We start from the raw sequence: 13,937 nt of genomic DNA on the forward strand, positions 1-13,937 counted from the left end.
TTGATCCACTAAGTTCCCAGGACCTCCAGCATCAGCATTTTGGAGGTCTAAGGAGCCTACCGAAGGAAGAAGAAGCGACTTACAATTTCCTTTAATTGAGGTGGGTGGGACTGAGAGAGCTCAGAGAGAGTTGTGACTGGCTCAAGGTCACCCAGCTGGCTGCATGTAGAGAAATGGGGAATAAAACACAGCTTGCCAGATTAGAAGCCACCCCTCTTAAACTCTACACCGGCTGGCTCTCGCCAGAATTAAGCTGCGAGCAAGTCTCCACAGCAGACTAGTGATTTCAGCCTGGAACTCCCAGATACTAGTCCCAAATATAGATATTAGCTAACAGATGCTGTGAAATCCCCGATCCCATTTTGTCATTCTCCTTCACTCATGCAGCTTGGCTGGGAAGATTCTACTCCCAGAAAAAAAAGAAAAAATGATGGGCAACTGTCTCATCATAAAATTAAGAGGTTAACTCAAGAGTCTCCCAAGTGGGTCATCTTTTTCAACAGCGCTGGTTTCACGGCAGTACTTCACAGACCACAGGGTCAATGCTATCTATGTTAAAGTGACCAGATTATAACATTGGTAAAGCGGGACACCACTGACTTGAGGGGGGGGTCTTGATTGAAAATTTGGTCTATGGAGCAACAAAAAATTTCATAGAACACATAGAACGCAAAAATAGTATTGTAATATATATTTTTAAATTTCAACATAAGTACAATTTGCCAGGTGCCCCCAGATGTCCCTCCAAAAGTGGGACAATCTGGTCACCTTAATCTATGTGTTAGATGCTGTGTGTGTTACGTAGGGTGTGGTTCTTCAAGCATCAGACAAAAACTGAGGAGTCTACTGTTCACATCACGCCTCAGTCACACCAACAGAGCCCCTGAGTTCATCATGCTCCCTAACAGGGCTGTTGTGAGGTGAAACTGGGAATCGTAAACCCTGTGGGGCAAAAAAATCAGTATATTGTCCAAGGAGAGGAAGCTCAAAAACGAGCTTCAACAGGGCCACTGTTACTTGCAGTGTTGGGATTTTGCTGAACCTTAAAGTTATAGAATATTCAGTGGATATAATATTTAAAAAATGAATTTATCAGAAAAGTCAGCTTCCGACAGAAGCTAGCAAACAGACATAAATATGACCTACTTTCATATATGTTTACGTGTTTAAAATCAAAACACTGAAATGAAGCTTAAACATGTTCTTTCTTTCTTTGCCCCTTCTACTCTGAAGCCACAATGATTCCTTTTTTCCTTGTACTACAACGGCCTACTGTGATCAGCCAGTTTCATTCCAGGATAGCTCTATTTTACAGTGTGTATTTGCAGACCAGCATTACATGATCGCTGAAGGGAGGGAAAGACCCATTATCCTGCAAGTTTCCGGTTAAATAAATGGTTGTTTTGCGTTTACTAGGCTGAAAATACTTTCTGCCCTTTAACGAGAGAGATATAAAGTCTACAAATTACTGCTCCAGGGAAAAGGACTGCTTCACGCTTTCCAACACACTCTGCTGTTGCTTTTAATACAAAATAGCTGTAGAGACCAATACAAATACATGGCTTCTGGTTTGCAATAAATTCTTGTTCTGATTATTAATTAAGATACATAAATCTGCATCTCAGTCCATCTTTCCAAGAGATTCGGGGGCTAAACAATGCACTCTTACTCCCCTGAAGGAAAAGGAAATAATGAATAATGAAGGGCAAGGGCTCATTAGCCAAAGATGTGATTGTCAAGATCCCCACATTTTAAGAAATGCAACCGAATCTTTCCATCACACCTCCCCAATTCTGATGCCTATCAATGTGTGCATTTGGGGTGTGAGTGTGTGTAAAGCCCTTGCGGTTTCCCTATTCTGGCCTCAATTCATTTATATATTTACAGTGAAGCTCCCCTACATAGCTTAATGCATAAGGTATACGTAAGGCAGCATAGGATATGATGCAGTAGGCAATAAAGATTTGATTTATTAATTTTTCCCCCTCAAATAAATTATTGTCAGGAATCCCACTGATAATATGACTGACTAAAGCTCACCACATTATTTTAAATCAGGTCTTGATTTTGCATGACATTTGCACATGGCTGCTGTTGTTTCTATACATCCATTCAGAGGCACATTCACATAAAACATCAGCAAAGGCCACCACAGGCTGGGTACCCTTAGCAGTGCTTCGGCCTTCTTTCTAAAACGCCTTTCGGTAGGCATTTTCCGCCTACTTGTGTAGGTAAAATATCTTTGGTTCCTGATAATACTGCAGCTCATCAGTTTCAAAACAGAACAGATACAAGATAGGGACTAAGATTTCCAATTGCCCATACGAAACAGGGGTCAGTTCTGTCTTAAGAAGATCTTTCCAGCCACACTACAAAAAACTGGGTTGGATCCCACAAGCCCTGCCACTCCATCACCTCCAATTCCCCTCCTTATAATAGGCTTTCTTGTCCATTCAGGTCTTACGCTCTCTGGTATGAGCTTTTGTTGGTCAAAAAGGACGTCCTCCTCCATTCTGAATCAGATACATTACTAGTTCTTACTGAAAAGAAGCATGTTACTTTAAAAGAAAGAGAAGCTGTGTAAAATGTATACTGTGAAAAATTCTGCAGGAATTGTCAGAAGTTGAAGGGGAAAATATCCACTGGGAACAGCTATTAATTTTATCATGAACTCATTTCCTTTAAAAAGGGGGTACAGGAGAGACTGCTAGAAATTAGAAGAAATGCGCAACAGAATTATTCATCGGGGCCAGCAAATCATTTTCTTGACTGATTTGATATTCTTTCCAAGTAACACAGCGGAAAATGTTTAAATGTGAAGAACTGATAAGATCCAGCAATCATTTCATAAACAAAATCTAAGAAACTTCAAAAATTCTAGCATGTAGATGATCTGGAACAACTTTTCTCTCTTTTAGACCTACATTTCTGCCATGGAGATACAGCAACAAAGAGCAATAACAACTTACTAATGAGACAAGTGGTACCTAAATCCCTTCTTTTAATAGTTGTGCCTTACTTTATAACTATGAAAACAGAAAAATTGTCCCAGACTGAGAGAGTGAATAGGTTTCTATTCATCTGGTAGGCTCCCCTGGTGTGGAGAAAAATACATAAATTAATCCACCCTGTCCCCCCAAAAGGATTTGTACTGCCCCCTAAAAACCACTGCGTGGATATTACAAGCAGCTGATTATGAGCTAAAGAAAATCAACGCGGAACAAGCTTCTGCAAGTCTATTCAGTTCTGGGGAGGAAGAAAACTCTCAGGAGCTATGATTTCCGAACTGTTCTCTCCTCCCACAGTTCCTCTTGGGGCCCCTACCGCTTGTTCATCTCTTACTGATAAAAGCAAATCTGATAACTTATAATGAAAGATAATCTCCCATCGCCCTTAGCAAACAGAAAATGCTTGAGAACCTTCTGTATATCCTGTGGTTGCTTTATGGGTGGTGAGAACTGTTTGAATTAAAACAACAGGAACAATTTTAGACAATCTAGCAGACGATCTCTGGGGGCAGCTAGACCTAGGCGGGTCAGTGCTGCTCATATTGTTAGATCTTATGGCAGTGTTTGACTTGGTAGATCATGAGCTGTTAACTCACCACCTTGCCGACATGGCTGGCTCTGCTGTGGCTGGTCTCCTTTCGCCAAGTTCGGGGACAAAGGATTGCAACGGGGGGAAGAGCAGTTGCACCACTATCAACTCCAATGCAAAGTCCACATTTTGTGTAGAGGCTGTACCTGTGTGCCCACTTCCCAGATGGGGGCCTCCTTATGGGATCTTGGGGGTTGAGGCATTTAGCATCATGCCCAGCTTGGGGGTGGCTGCCCAGTTCCACTCCCAGGTGGCAAAGATACCACACAGTGCCTTGTGCCCTTGTAGGGCCACCTTCTTGTCACTCCTTGTATCCTAAGCATGCAGACCTGGATGAGGTTCATTAACCGGCTGTAAGGTTGCCCAAAGCTTGGATCATGTCCAATGCTGTGCCAAAGTGCTCTGAATGCTGGAATCGATAATGCTAGGGCCTGTTTTTCTTCCAGTCCTGGTTTATGGTATTTGTTATTGCTTGCTGCCTCCTTCCTCATGCAGCATCTACATTGCCCTTAGGAATGCAAGTAGAATGCAATGTGGGCTTGAACGTATACCCAATACGTACCGAATTTCTGTATTATTTAAAACACACTCATACTCAGCCTCATGAAATAAAGATTATCCCCAAAAAACGTGCAAGCTATGCTGCTCTGGGATGAAAAAGAATAACCTACCTCTTTAAAATTATCAAATGCCGACAAAATGATTTCGTGTCCTCCTCTTACAAGACACACAGCTGCTAAGAGTTCTAAGACCAGGGCCTTTGTTCTGTACAAGGAAAAGGGAGAGAGCAGTCGATTAGAACACTGTGGCAACTCAGTTTTCTTTCCAAGATGGATGTGATGACATCTGAAAATATTTCTTCATGCTCAGCTGCTTCTTCAAGAGGTTGCCAATACCTTCAGCCAAGATGCTACAAATGCTGAATAGCACCTTGGGTCAGGAGGCTGAAATCTCCATCCCTTTATACATTTCTAATTTAAAAACCAACAACTAATGCATTAGCAATTTATCTGGTATAAATCATGCATAAACCTTAACTCTAGAAAAGCAACCACTGAGTCTGAGATTAAAGGAAACCAGTGCTGCGAAGGCGTTAATCAGGGTCTGATATGCAGCCGTTTCTTACAGAGTTCTTTGAAACACGGAAAAATCATCAGGAACTTAAAAATCAAAGAGGAACTTACCTGGAGTTCTTGTTGTTCAGGCTTAGTGCAATTTCATTAACAGCATGGGGGTGGGACATGACCATATTGAATCCGTACTGAAAGCCAGAAAAATGGACAAATTCTAGGCTTCACACACATTACATGAAAGCAAACACGGTTTTGCAAACAAATGTATTGTTCTTAACTCAAAATATTTGTTATTCATTCTAAAAAAAATGCTTTTGGTGATCCACAGAGACACTTAACAACATCCATGTGTTATGCAATGAGGAGTTTAGCCAACCTTTTCTACTAATACTGTAATAAATTCTCTCAACCTCCCCCCCCCCTGGTTTATGTCCTGGTCTTTCAAATAATTGTTTATATGTATATGACCCAGTCCTCTCCAATGTCATTTAAAAAACATCTTGTGGCCCCAGAGGATAAGACTGATAATTCCCACTGAAGTATTCAGGGTGGATGCTACAAAGTGTGTGGATCTTCCTAGCATTCTCCCTTCCCCAGCATCACATTTTGACCCATGAAATACTGATGCCTGGGAACTCAGACAAAAAGTTGAGTAACATGGAAGCTACACATTTGCCCTTATGCCAACAGAGCTTCTTGCACTAGCAGATGTACCTCTAGGAAAAGAGCCTGGAGGAGCAATTTTGAGTGATTCTATGCTGATTTCCTGTTTCCTTTTATCTTTTTCCTGGGCTGTGCCTTTTATCTTTTTCCTGGCCTTTTCTTGTTCTTTGTTTCATTGTCTATCCCATCCAGTTTTTAAAATGTATACAGAGATATGCTGACATAGCCTAAGGGACTGAATGGACAACTAAAATTTCTCTTTTGTCTTTGTCTGACAATGGCACTCAAGATGGCTGATAGTAATTCCAAAACTGACAAACTGCTTTATTTCTCTTTTGAGGGGAAATGGTCAGGTAACTGTCAGGTTTAGGATTTAGAATGGGAACAGGCAACAGGAATGAGGTAACTCTGTATAAATATAAACTATAGTTTGCAACAACCAAGTAGTTTGTCACAATCAACTAGATGTTTGTTTATAGATACAAGTCTTTAAAATTGTGGAGGGAGATCTCTTGGCTGATGCTGTTTTGTCTTAAAAATACTTACATTTATAAAGGCAAAAACATTCACACAGTTTTAATTTTTTCTCATTAACCACTTGATAGGGATCACCCATTTTACTAAGAGTTATTTCTTTTAGGGAAGGGCAACCTGTCCCACTTTCCTAATTAAGGATCCTCACTGATCCTCTCCTGCTTAATTCCCCCTCACTGTTCTCACTCTATTCTCAACTGTCATTATTAAGTGCCATTCTTAACTGACACTCCCAACTGTAGAATTCCATTTGAATCCCCTGTCACTCAAGGGTCTCAGATTGGTTTAAAGCACTAACCATTTTACTGAAACCTTATCAGTGTAGTCTGGGCACTCTACATTATTTTTTGTCCAAGCAGGTCCCTAAAACCCATATTAGCTTTTTGTGCATTTCACTCTCTGTCTGTAGAATACTTGAACATATTCTTGACACAGGGGAGACCCATTCAACAATGTTTGAGAATCCCCCCCCCCAAATTTATTTAATCAAACAGTTGAAATACCTGATAGTTCATTATGGCCCGCAAACACATTATGCAGACATGGACATCATCCTTTTTACTCACTAGTCGTGAATTTTTAAGTGTTCTTCTGCTTGGTAAGGTGTTATACCTGCAGATAAAAAAGTAATCCCATCAACTAGTGACTATTAACAAAATGAACAGAGACTGGAATTTCTTCCCACTCAGCCACCCATGGATCTATACATGTAGACTTACTATATAAATACAGTACAAGCAGCTGTTAAGAATCTTATATAATTGGTCATATTACTGAAATATGATCACTTGTATTCACTAATAATATGAAAGTAAATTTATTTTATCAATACACTTCAGTTGAATGCCTATTAGGTTTGGCTACAGTTTTATTATACTAGGAATTGCTGAATTGTTCAGCAATTCCTAATTTAAGAGCAGGTGGAGAGAATCGGCTAAAAGAAACATGCACATTCTTTCTTTTCCCAGAAATCCACCACAGGATCCAACCCTTATATAGTTGAAATTCCAAAGACCCTTACATATCTGAAATTCCATGAGGCAGAAAATGAAAACTTGTGAGTTTAAACATCTAAATACTAATCCTTAGAACCAACGTTTCTCTGTTGTATACAAAGCTATCCTATTATGACTTTTGAAGTTAATACCTGCATTACTAAGAAAACAGACACCTCTGCAACAATAAGTGCAGATCGTGGCTTAACTGTTGCTTACATCTTACACCTATTTGGGCTCGACATTTCAACGGTGCCTAGTGTCTGGATTGACCTGTTAATGACTTCTGTGCTACTTAGGCCCTAAGGAAAGAAACACACATTCCTTCAGCATTATGTCTCCATACTATCACTGCAAAGACTGTGTCTTTGCTGTATATATACACAGCAAGATATATGAAGCTAGAAATGTAGGCGTATGCTGTTAGGCAATGCAAAATATTTCTAATTTAGTTACCCCATACAAACTATTCTATAGTCCAGTGGTCCGCAACCTTTTTAAGGCTATGGATCGGTGGGGGGGAGGGCGATGCACGTTTACTCCATGCACGGCCACAAACATGCATGCACAGCAGGTCCATGCATGCGCATTTGCTCCATGTGCGGGCGCAAACGTGCATGCGCGGACCTGCCGCACATCACGTTTGCGCCTGCAGCCGTGCTTCCCTCTCCCCCCCCCCGCAAAAAGAAGCTTGCCAGGCCGCAAACTAATTGACTGCTTTGGCGGCCAATTTGCTTGCGGCCTGGGAAGTTTCTCACTGCAGGGGGGGGACGGGGAGAGGGAGCCGCAGCCCGGTGGTTGGGGACCACTGGTATAGTCAACCACTAAAACAACAATGGCCACAAAATCTATTTAAGGATTAACATCCCAGCTCCAAATGTACAGAGACCAAATCTATACATACAGAGCAGTCCCAAATTTTCTAAAATCATATAATTGGATTATTTAAGACTGCAGGGGTGGAACCATGCTAGGATTGTCAGTCTCTCCAGGGGAGTCCAGCACAGCCAGATTCTGCCCCCTGCCCCCAATCAGCTGGCCAGTGGGAGGTTACCAAGAGAAAGTGGAAGACCAAGGCAACGTTGCCAGCAACATAGCGACTTCCGGCATGAAGTGACGTTATCATACCAGTGATGTCCAGACGATGCTCTACCAGTTGAGCAAAAACTCTATGGTAGAAGTCTTTTATACCATAGAGTTGCCGCAACTGCACCGAGTGCTGATGTTGCTTCTTGTGCATGGTGGAAGTGATGTTGCTTGAACCTTCATTTTTTTCCACCCCCACCACTCAGCCTGCTGGTGGACCTTCTAATGGCACCTGAGTTTTGGCCACCATGACCGTTTATGCACTGGAGGTTTCATGCTGGGCTGCATGCTGGAGTTTTAGTCATGGCAGGTTTCCCCACCTCTTCTTGCACCCACATGGGGGAACATTTGGCCCAGTGTGCTTCATCCACCGCTGATTTGTGCTCCTGCACAAGAGCTGGGACACTGAAGTTCTCAGTGCGTAAACGGTCTATGTGTCGCAGACTGATGGAATGGATGGGCCATTGGCCTGATACAACATGGCTTCTCTATGTTCTTATGACGAACTTGGGAATCCTGGATCATACTCCCGACCACACACACATTCACCAGGCATAGCTATATTGTATCTACTCTGAATATATAGAAATGTACAAAAGATACATATTTTTGGTAGGAGAGATTGCAGTAGTGCTCTGTTTGAGTTCTGTTCTCTGTTTGAGCTCTGTTCTCTGCCTGCTTTTCTCCTTTACTACATGACGTGAGGATTTTTTGAAGGGTGAAGGAGTTTAAACACTTCCATCCAAACACATGATCTTCATCTGAACTAATGTTATAATCCTAAATAGGAAGCATAGCCCATTCTGGATTGCATTGAGCCAAAATGTACTGGCGGAAAGAATTAAAGATGCATATAAATTCAAACTGAAAGCATTACTCTGCAGTATAGACAAAATATCAGTCTGATGTTATTACATTCCATAATACAGAAAATATTTCTATTTGTTCTCTAACAGCAATATCATCCATTCTCCTTGACATAATCATGTTGAAGTCATGGTATTTTGTCCTACTTGATACTCATAGGTAAGCATTTTAAGAACAGACACTGTGTCATCATTAGGGTTGCCAGGTCCGGGTTGAGAATGACTGGGTGGGGTTTGGGGAGGGACTTTGATGGAGTCCATGGAGTCCACTTTCCAAAGCTACCATTTACTCCAGGTGAGCTGCTATACATCACCTAGAGATCAGCTGCAATAGTGGGAGATTTCCAACCACAACCTGGAAGTTGGCAACCTTGGCTGTAGTGCAGGCGTAGCCAGATTATGGCTCTCCAGATATCCATGGACTACAATTCCCATCAGCCCTTGCCAATATGTGCTGGTACTGGCTCATGGGAATTGTAGTTCAAATGCACACTCTCCTATGAAGCTCACTTCATTACATTGGGCCAATTTCTCTTTTTTTCACCCTAATCTACCTCACAATGTCACAAGGGGGAAAATTGTGAAACAGAACTGTATAAGCCACAATAACCTCCTTGGAAGAAGGGAAGGTTTTTTTTTTAAGTTGATCAAAAACAGATACTTATACATGCCTTTGTATTCCTGGGAGAAATTGATGTTCTATACCCATTGCTTAGGACTGAATCCGAATGTCAAAAATTTATTTTGGGGCACACCTGCAATATTTGTAGACTGCAGCTGATATGGTCACATCTGTATGTATTTCCCTGCACTGTCACAGCAAGAGATTCACTATTATTGCCAAACACAAAACTATGCCTCCAAACTGGCCAATAAATCAGGGTATTATATGCTAGCCATGACTTAATTCTGTGCCAAATTGAAATTGCAAGCAACTGATATCCCCCTTTGACAGAAAATAAATCCAATGCGGCCAAATTCTTTTCAGAAACCCTGATTGAACATAAATTACCAAGTGAAAGATACCCAGACAATCCTGACAATATATATTTAATGCAGATACATTGAAACCTAAAATACTGTATCATGCTGTGCAATAAACTTCGCAGAGGTATTTTCTTTATTATTCATACACAATTCATCATAGAACAAAAGGAAATAAACCAGTTCAGTTCTGAATGTTAACCATTAGAGCAACTTTATATTGCTGCATGTGGAAACTACTGAGTATAGCACTGCCACAATTATTTAATATTCTATCAAATAACCACGCTATTCTATTAAAGACTGATTTAGATGAAACATGGAACATTAAAAAAAATGTGGGTACAGGGGTTTTTTTTGGCATCTGCCAACAACAAGAAGAAAGGAGTGGCCATATAGGTTAAAATGTGGAAGTAATAGAACAATTCAAAGACCCAAAGGGTCTTAATTTTTGAAAATTAAATTACGGGAAGGCCAATATTAGCAACAATTTGCACTCCAAAGAATGGCCAGAATACATTTTATGAAAAGTGTTTCTAAGATGCTATAGATTTTTATGAGGTGAAATGTTAATATTGGGAGACATAATAAGTGGTGTATATTAGATATAAAATAAGACAGGTCTAAAAATACAAGTGGAAAACTGCCAAAAAATGTTTTTAAATATATGAAGGTATTAAATCTAGAAGATGCTTGAAGACTGTGCCATTCAAAAGAAAGGGTCTATGCTTTTGTTCAGACAGTTCAGTTCTTGATGTGTGTTGGGTCTCAAAACTTCTTATTTCAAGAATTAAGACAGAAATTTTAACAAGAACACAACAGATCACAACTCAATAGACTGTTTGGGAAACACCTAAAGTCTATTTGAGGAACATTGATAGGAATTGCAGCTTAAAAGAACCAAGAATAAAAGGAACTAGTAAAGTCTCTGACTGACCAGCTGAAGAGAGTAGAATATAAGAACATAAAATAACAAGACCTAAAAGAAATGGAAGGAGGTGAGAAAATTAAGAAGTCAACTAGATCCAAAAATGCAAATAAACTTGGTAGATATTTAGCATATTGTTTAAGAAAAGGAAAGGAAAAAAAAAGTGACGAGATTGTTTACGTGGATGAAGAAATACAAGAACAGATAAATACGTTTTTAAATTATATTATAAATTATTATATAATATAAAAATAAATTATATGAATTATGAAGGCCTTAAAAACTATATGAGAGACATCAATGAGAGAGTTCTCTCATGAATACAGAAAAATTTTAAATCAGAAAATAACAATACAAAAAGTTCTCTTAAGATGATTCCTAATCAAATTTGGGTGGGCGAAGTTATGCCCTGATCTTCGGTTGCTTTCTTTCCATTTATTCCTGCCAAATGCTAGGGCAAACAAAAAACAGTCCAATATGCTGGTTTTCGTTTTATCTCTATTAATAATTAATATTGTATGTTTCCTTGTACTCCTCCCCCTTCCATTTCCTTCTTCTTTCCATCACTATAAAAAGTTGTTGTTTGTTTGTTTGTTTGTTTGTTTGTTTGTTTGTTTGTTTTGGGGGGAATATGATGTTTTTACCAGATTTTTATTTTTTAGTTTTATAGTGTAAGCTGGGAAGCCCTTACCTGAAACCTCATCATAGCCAGGAATACCCAAGTGGTCTTAGGCAAGGCAGTGATATTCAGCCCCAGGCACCCACTTATAATACCAATCATACAGGTTCATTGGAAATATTACTGATACAATGCATGGGAAATGTAGCGCTGAGAATCGAAAAAGCACTATATAAATGGTACCACAGCAGCACATTTTTAAGCATGTTGAGATGCTACATCCCAGTTTACAACAGGCTGTCATCACACAGTGATGAATTCCAATGCTCAACTGTGCAAAATTGACATTTCCTTAGGCATGAACACGTGGCTTGTACCTGCCAGCCCCATCACTGACTTCCCTCTCATACAAAGCTGTGAATGCAACCTTTGCACATGCTAATTGCATGCACATGGTCTTTATTCATGTAGTCATGGATCCTATGAGCATACATTTCAGCATGTGAAGGCTCTATATGAACCTTGACAAGTCAGTTGGAGGATAACTTCAGAGGACATGATTCTTCTCTCTCCCCCCCCCCCGACCCCTCATTCATACCAATGGAACTGTCACACACAAGCATTTGATCCATCCTGCAAGTGACCACTCAGAGTCCAAGCAAGGGGTATCTGTATCCCGTATCCCATCCCTCCCATATGGACATAAAATGGTTATGAGGAAGGGCGAAAAAAGTCTTGGTGGAAAGAAGAAATCTTTGCTTCGGAACTATAGCCATCATGTAGTTCAACCTCTTTTAAAGTTTTGCCACAAACAAGTAACAGATGTGCACCTATTCAGGAAACAAAAAACCCTCAATGCACAGAAACATGAAACCTTCTCATATGAATGGTGAAGAGGAGTACCTTGATAGCCTAAAATTTATTTCTCCACAGCCTTCTGGGCAAAAGAATAAGATGATACTCCCAGGTTGTTGTTGTACCTCAAACTCAGGATTTCTCTCAGTCCTCAACTGTATAACTTATTATCATCCATTTTGATGTTCTAATAGAATGTTTTTTTGGTGATCTGTTCTAAAAACTTCTTTAGGTCAGTTCAAGTTTCATCGAAAAATGTTAACCCGGGGCTTTGGGAGACTGGGAAGCTACTCAAAGACTTTTTAAACAACAGGTAGTACATTAATCCTCAGTTTTCCCGTGATTCTGAAGCTTCAGAGAACAACTTAATCTCTAAGACCATTCTTTCCTTAACCTTTCTGATCACTTTGGCAACAAGGACTGTTTACCCTCCAAAGGAACCGCTCTGTACTTAAGACAAGTTGATCCTTATATCATTAAGCACTGATGCTTCAAGAAAGAGCAATAAAGTGTATATAAGGTTAAGTCCAAAACACATGCCTAGTTATAAATATGGTGACATCTAAGACAGAGACACTTCTGTAATTTCTGGCTACATATTTGCAACGCACAAGTTGGTATGAACCTAAATCTTTCCAGCATTATAACTGTCATCATCATCATCACTTAGAGAATATTTGTGCATGCGCTTCCATGATGCCACACTGCAAGGAAGTGTCAACAAGGGGCGTTTTAAACCAGGAACTCCTGCTCTTGTCATTATGGATGAAACACTAAAACAGGGCTTACTTTATAAACATTAACAGGGAAGAAAATATATATTCTGGTTGAGGTGAGTTGCCACTGGCCCCATTGTATGTCCTTCTCCTGAAGTGATTGCATCAAAGAAGTAAATTTTAGGAATGCTGTTCCCAGGCTGTATGGGTCTTTAAAGGTCAGTATCAACACTATGAATTTGTCCCAAAAGCTAGTTTAGATCAGACAACTCTGGTAAAATGATCCAAATGTATCTGGTAAACTCTGGTAAAATTATCCAAATGCACATTCTTCAGGGGCAGCCCTACATACGAAAGCTCATGCTATGAAAAATTCCTTGTTGGAGTTAAAGATGAGACTGGACTCAAATTTTATCGATCACATAACAGTAATCGAATCTAGATGGTACCTAAGTAAAAACCACCATGGCAAGATATTTTTACCCAGGAAAACCTTCAGGTGCCCTCACCATCTGAAGCTAGATGGGTATCAATACAAGAAAGCCTTCCCACCAAAATTATGGAATTTCCTCCCAAGTATCATGGGCCAGTCAGCTAGCAGTACCTCCTCTTCCTCAGAGGAATTGGAAGAGTCAGGCCCTGCACTGGTGGAATACTCACTGAGGAGCTAGACCATGAAACAGACTTAATTGGGGGAAACACTGGGAAATGAGAATGCTTCTTAGCCATGGACAGGCTGCTCATTCTAGTAGGAGTTGAAAGAAAGGACACAGAGGTCAGAGCCACAGTCCCCACCAAAGTCTCTTGAACCCATGGAGTGTACAAGAAGGAAGGAGAGCAAGATGGAGTGTTTGCTTAATTAGCTTTAGAGAGAAGATGGAGTGTTTGCTTAATTGCACAGCAACAATCAATGTTGGTTCCTGAAGCAAAAATGTTTATAAGATCAGGACTGACAGGCTGATAGAAAGCAGCAAGAACCTACACCTGGAGAATGAGAAATCCATTGGGAAGAAGCAACAGC

General features: G+C 40.2%; 1 protein-coding gene across 9 annotated transcripts in view; it reads right to left on the reverse strand.

Moving 5' to 3' along the window:
• The window catches only part of FMNL2 (formin like 2), a 254,925-nt gene that overhangs the window by 49,674 nt on the left and 191,314 nt on the right, over positions 1–13,937 (reverse strand). For all 9 annotated transcript variants that reach the window (XM_077320026.1, XM_077320022.1, XM_077320023.1 and 6 more), the window contains exons 7-9: positions 6,371–6,479; positions 4,782–4,858; positions 4,269–4,362 (exon numbers count right to left, since the gene is read on the reverse strand). In XM_077320026.1, coding sequence (XP_077176141.1) covers positions 4,269–4,362; positions 4,782–4,858; positions 6,371–6,479 — 280 coding nt within the window. The remainder of the gene's footprint in view (positions 1–4,268; positions 4,363–4,781; positions 4,859–6,370; positions 6,480–13,937) is intronic.

The sequence above is a fragment of the Paroedura picta genome, chromosome 2, assembly GCF_049243985.1.
Source record: "Paroedura picta isolate Pp20150507F chromosome 2, Ppicta_v3.0, whole genome shotgun sequence".
NCBI classification, from domain to species: Eukaryota; Metazoa; Chordata; class Lepidosauria; order Squamata; family Gekkonidae; genus Paroedura; species Paroedura picta.